The following is a 6,381-nucleotide window of genomic DNA, read 5'->3' on the forward strand; positions in this document are numbered from 1 at the left end:
CTGTGACTCCCTGCCGCAAAGCACAAATATAAACACACCAACAAAAACAGAGCCTCTTTCGAGGACTTGGCCAGATGCATGTCTAAGTCCTACTTCTCATGTTATAGGATGATGCGAGAAAACGATAAAGTGCGAGAGAAATAAAATGAAACGGGATCAATACCAAACGGATGATGATCCGTAAACTAAAGCGAAGCAAAGCGAAGAAACTAGAATCCCGCAAGCGAGCTAGCAAAGCAAAAGAAAATAGTCAGCACACCGATCAGCCATAAAGCGCACAAACGTCGACTTACATGTCGAGCATGATCACGATACACCTGCAAGAGGAACAAGCAAACCAAACGAGCAGATATAAAGTAAAAGGACCGCGTCTCCAAGTCGAAAACACGATACAAGTGATATAGAATCGTATCCCGCAAGTGAAGCGGAACACTCGAGTGATAGGCGTCGATCGGTAACCATCCAAAATCCTTGCATACTAGCACACAAGTTAGAGATAACAAACATCGCAATCGGAATTGCGTTATTGCATTATAAGCTAGAAGAAAATGAACATTTAACGCACACATAAAAAGGACAACAAATGTCAAGAGGAAAACACACATGAATAACCTACAATCAATCAATATCAATCATCTCATGAGATAGTACGTTTCACAAGCTTTCCAACGATATAAAGAACATGCAAATCGGAGTTACGAGTAAAGAGATACGAAAGTTTGAAGTTAGAAAATAAAACACAAAAATAACACACAGGAACCGGTTCCCACCTAGGGACAACCCGGTTCCTGGTACAAAATACCAGAGAGGCAACATTTTGGAAAACTGGGAACCGGTTCCCACCTAGGGACAACCCGGTTCCTGGTACAAAAACACAGAGAAAGGCCAAATTAGCACGCTGGGAACCGGTTCCCACCTAGGGACAACCTGGTTCCCCATACAAAAAGCCAGAGAGTCAAAAATTCAGGAAGCTGGGAACCGGTTCCCACCTAGGGACAACCCGGTTCCTGGTACAAAAACACAGAGAATGGCCATTTTGGATTGAGTGGGAACCGGTTCCCGCCTGGGACAACCCGGTTCCCGGCGTATAAAAACAGAATTTTGCACATTTTGGAACCTTAGAGCCATTCGCACTCAATCCAAAAACGTACCAACTCGAGATTAATCACAAACAAACATCAAATATCGTGGTATACATGCATTCACACATCAAACTATCCACATGTCAACAATTATGCCAAGTGCGATGCGTCAAACAAAGCAAATATCAATCGAGAATATGGCATATGCATTTATACGAACACGTTGAGTACATCGCAAGCAACACAAATTATCAACAACAATTATACACACAAAATCACCGACAAATCACAGATTCAAACACAAGTAACACAATTCATCATCAACGGATATCAATTACATGCAATGAACATCAATTCTAAACATAATCCACATGAACACGATCAATTCGAGCAAAAAATACGCAAATTCACCGATCAATCATCATCAATCATCCATTAATCAAGAACAAGAGGTAGATCTAGATTTGAATTCACATATAATCAACAATTAAGCACTTAATTCAAGGTTCAAGGCTTACCGGATGAAGATCCGAACCGAAGCGCGAACACGAACACGATCACGATACGAACGCGAACACGACACGAACTCGAAAACGAAATCCGGAATGAGGGAGAGAGAGAGAGGCGCGCCACTCTATGTGGAGATAGGAAGAGAAATTCGAACTTTGATCCTTGATTCCTCAATCCATGTTCTTGATCTTGATGAAATTTGATGAATATTGATGAAAGTTTTATGTAATTTGTGGTTTTGATCCAAGAGAATTGAGAGAGAATTGAGAGAATGTGTTGGTGAAGTATTGGTGAATTGAAATTGTGAGAGTTCTCCCTTTGATTTGTGAAGAGCAAAATGTTTATATATTGTTAACGCAAAATGTCCAAATTGCCCTCGGTGCGTCTCATTTTGGCTCGTTTTTAAGGAAACTCGGTTCGGCTCTGAATTCTGAAACGAAACTAATGCCACTGTGAAGATGACCAAATTCTTGACTCGTTGCCGCGAGAATCGTCTCAATCCGATAAACGATGAAGAAAATACGCGCGTTTGAATGGCGAGAAACGCCGATTCATCTGGTGCGACTGTGCAGAATTTTGTGAGTACCGCTCAAAGAACTCGATGAAACCCTATCTTCGGCTCAAAATCTGAACGGGCATGTGTGACGAAGAAACGAAGCTAACGAAATTTCCGAGAAAATGCCTCCGGAATGGACTTCATACGATAAAAATCGAAGAAGTTATGAATTTTCAAACTCGGCGCGACATACTCAAAAACACACTTTTTACCGAAACAACGCGACAATCCTTAAAATTCTGGGAATTTTCCGTACATAATTGGCCTTCGGTCCGAACATATGAAATCTTGGTAATGATGGTACGGAGCTCCAGTTAAATTTTCAAGTGAATCCGACGAGCGGATTGGTAGATATGAATTTTCCGAGGTCCGAAACCCTACATTCAGCATTGTTTTTCACTATGAAACCTCAAGTAATTTGCAAATCTGGCAACCTTCCTCAAAGAATTGGCTTCCGGGCCGAACACGAAAGTTGTAGATATCGTCGAAACAGTCAAGACAACGCGGGAACTTAGCTCATATCACCTTCCAAATATGACTTGCGAATTTTCTCGTATTTCCACTGTTTAAACCATTTTTCACGCCTTTCTTCTCACTACAGGAAAAAAGACCTCCTGCCACGCCCAGAAAACCGAGGCTATATGCAAAATAACCGTGGCGTAACGCTGAGGCCACAGTTTGGCCACGGAAATCCAACTGTGGAGTATGCGGCCGTGGCCTAAAGTAAAGTCCACGGTTTTTTGGTATAGACCACGCCTTTTTGACAACCGTAGCTTTGTTAGGCCACGGTTTAGGTAGCTTGATTAAGGCCGCGGTTTGTATTTGCCATGACTGCAAAACTGTGGCTATATGATAAAGCCGCGGTTTCAATTTAACGTTTAACATACAGTTTTGGTTCAAGATATAGCCGCGGTTTGGTTATGACCACAAATTTAAAACTGTGGTTTGATAGTGCAATGAAAAGAACAAGGGAAAATGAAGATTTTGCATCCATTTTCTGTGTTGGATCTCTGAAGTCTGAACTCGAGGTTTGGAAGTTCATTAAATAATCATAAGTTTTAAAAATGATTTCTGCAATATACAGTTGTAACATCATATGCTATTGTTCCAATAGAGAAAAGAGAAAGAACAATAAAACAATACCTTTTCTTGATGCGCGACATAGCAATATCACATGTATAATCTGTTGTGAGAAGTTCATCAATGACCTCGTCAACATGCGTTAAACTAAACTATGCAAAATCAAGAGCAACACAAAACCTTAACAAATAGGTAATAGATAATTACATTGCAAGTAGAATACAAAACACAATCATAATTTTTAGGTCACAATAACATTCAAAAACTTACGTCCATCAGCTAACTTTCGCCTCAGTTTTCTATAATCATTATAGAATGGTTCCAGATAATGGTACACATCAGTATCAGATCCAGTAAGTTGCAAATAAAAAGCACCAAGTATCCTCACATACCTGCATTTCATTTTGAAAATTAAACATTAACAAATCAGGTTACTCAATAAAAGTATAATCCAAATCAAATACATTAATGTATTCATAATAAGCCTAGGGTTAAAGTGAATACTTGTAATCCTTAAGCTGCACATCCTTACGAGATGCACGAACATTAATAGGACCCAAAAACATCCTCAGAAACTTCCCTAAAACCCTCACACACCAAAATTAACCAATCAGTAAATCAAATTAGTGAAAGTAATTAACAAACTAATTACGAAACTAACCGTGAGCATGTCCTAGAAGAAGCGAAGAAGCATCACCATCAACAACAATACATCTGGCTCTCTGCAAATCTTCATCTAACTGCAACAGTATCCACGGCTCCAACACCACGCCGGAACAGCCATCACTCCCTCCTGTATCCGCCGCGACGACCTTCAGCAATTTCGCAACCTTCAGCAGCATCCATTCCAAACATAAACTCATGTTCTATTAATACAACTTGTACAATTTCTTGTTTGTTTTGCAACCATAACATTTCCATTCAGAATTTCAAAACAAAATCAAATCCACCATACAAATACAACTTCTTGTTTGTTTTACAAAGGCAAGTGTATCGATCGGAAACAAGTCCACACAAACTTCAAACTAACAACAACAATGTTTCTTTTATCTATTTCATGCAGAAAAAGAGGAAAGAACATAATCAAAGAACAGAATCAGTAAAGGACAAACTGTTCTAATCATAGCCGCCCAACTCCGACACTGACGCGGTTTCAACAACAAACATACCGAACTCCAGCGACATCACCTTCAGCGAACAACGATTCACCACTATTGAATCGCAACTCGTTCTCACCCCATCACACGGCCAGCACCGCTCTGGTTTAGATCCGGCGAAGCCCCTTCTCCGACGTTGACGCATCCTACTTCGATCCATTCTCGGCCATCCCCACACCACCGCTGTCAGCTGCTCGTGACCCATAGCACCAATCACGATCTGCCGCCGCCGCGAGGAGTTCAGCCTATACTGTTTTCCTATTTCGGTGTTGATGTTTGAGTGAATGGTGGAATTTAAAGATTGATAATTTTGTGTTTACTGTATCAAAGAGAATGAAGAACTCTGGGCCATTTATCTCAAATGTCACGCCAAAAGACCTAATCCTTTTATTTATTTAGGGTTTGGGAAAGAGAAAGAAGAGAGAGCTCGATTGATTTTAGGGTTTGTGTATTTATCTTTTTAATTTTTCTTTTACTTTTTTAATCTAAAAAAATTATAAAAGATAATAATTATGAGAGGCAAACAAAAAAAAAGAGGGAAATTTTGGAGGGATATATTTTTTTAGGTTTGAGGCACAGTTTGAAGTGAAAATTATAAGGCCGCGGTTTTCCTTTGTGGCTTAAAATATCTGCAGTAGTAAAGGCCACAGTTTCATACTCCGGATCCAATATTTTATAACATAATTCTACGCTTTTAAAACCATGGCCAAATCATATATGTGGCCACAGTTTCTGAGCTGTGGACAATTTTAGCGTGGCCGTAGGCCAAATTTCTAGTAGTGTCTTAAACCCATGAAAACTCTTTATTATTTTTCTTCGAATTTAGAATGACGAAATAAACGTCATTATTAACTTATAGCTCCAATAAAGAGGGCAAATTTTGGGGTGCAACACAAAGTCAGCACTAGGTAATGGAGGGAATTTTGGAGGATAGAGCTTGAAAGCCACTTCATAACGTTGTTCAGGTCAAACATACGTGGGCAATTTCAGCTTATCCAGTTTATTGGAAAATTTTTCACGTAAAGTGACCGCGGCTTCACGAACGGTCCGACTAAGGTCATCAGGCCTGTAGATAGTTTCAAAGAACTTTTGGAAAGCTTGAATTTCTTTAATATGGGTTGAAGTACATTTTTTGAAGTTCGCCTGCACATCAGCAAAAGCTTTAGTTAGTTCTTGCGAAAGACTATCCGCGTTGAAGATTTGTTTGTTATAATTTTCTGTCCACCACTGATGGAAATCTATAGTGGAATAGAAGGCAGGTTCAAAAGAAATGGGAGAGAGGGTCGTGATGCCAACATATTTGGAGATCTTGGATTCATAATCTTCTTCAGATGAGTGCATAGTGTGCAAACACATGTGATTTCTTTTTTCGTACATGCATTTAGGCTTGAGCTGAACCAAACCAAATTGTCTCGATACGAGATTAGGTTGGTAACAGAGAAGACAATAGTGACTCTTTGGGGACCGTAGTCGATGATACAATAGTTTAGGCGTCAAGAAAGCTTCCCAAATAACCATAGATTCAACTTGTTAATCTGGAGAGGTTGCAGGAAATTTTCATGTAAACCATTCGGGACCCACTTCTCTTTTTACGAACGGAGCCATAGAAGGGCTGAACTGGTAACGTTTAGCAAACGTCATGATGTATGCTCGGAAAGTTTCGCGCAGTTTTCCTCCTTCTTCTAAAGGGGTTAGGGGAGCTAGCCTAGTTCCTTCAAAGGTTCGGTTCCGAATAGCTGGGTCTCTTTCATCAACAACGCCTTTACTTGGAAGGAAAGCTTCGAAGGTGGCATTGAGCCATAACTGCAAAAGCCAAAAGGGGCCAGCGAACAGAAGAGAAGTTCCAGTTTTGTAGTTTTTGATGAGATTTGTTGCTTCGCCAAGGATTTCATAAAGGTACCCTAGAATTAGCTGGCTCAAGTTTAATTTCTTCCTAGCATTGATCTGGTTAGCCATACAAAGATACCTCTTGGCTACTTGAAGAGACCTCGAACAG

The 6,381-nt window shown here is 40.1% G+C and overlaps 1 protein-coding gene across 4 annotated transcripts; it reads right to left on the reverse strand.

Annotated features, from left to right (window-relative positions):
* Window positions 1-666: 666 nt before the first annotated feature.
* On the reverse strand, window positions 667-4,826 carry LOC131620342 (pre-mRNA-splicing factor 38-like). 4 transcript variants are annotated; one of them, XR_009289079.1, is made up of 4 exons: window positions 4,398-4,826; window positions 3,890-4,058; window positions 3,733-3,808; window positions 667-3,620 (listed from the first exon to the last, which is right to left on the reverse strand). XR_009289079.1 is itself a non-coding variant. In XM_058891388.1 (4 exons), exons 1-4 carry the CDS (start codon window positions 4,350-4,352, stop codon window positions 3,470-3,472), a joined length of 408 nt encoding a protein of 135 aa, XP_058747371.1. In that variant the 5' UTR covers window positions 4,353-4,368; the 3' UTR covers window positions 667-3,469. The 4 variants fall into 4 exon arrangements, 2 of the variants coding, with proteins under 2 accessions (XP_058747371.1, XP_058747372.1); XR_009289080.1 differs by lacking the exon at window positions 4,398-4,826 and adding an exon at window positions 4,184-4,306; XM_058891388.1 differs by lacking the exon at window positions 4,398-4,826 and adding an exon at window positions 4,341-4,368.
* Window positions 4,827-6,381: the final 1,555 nt, after the last annotated feature.

Source organism: Vicia villosa, linkage group LG7, assembly GCF_029867415.1.
Source record: "Vicia villosa cultivar HV-30 ecotype Madison, WI linkage group LG7, Vvil1.0, whole genome shotgun sequence".
Taxonomy (NCBI): domain Eukaryota; kingdom Viridiplantae; phylum Streptophyta; class Magnoliopsida; order Fabales; family Fabaceae; genus Vicia; species Vicia villosa.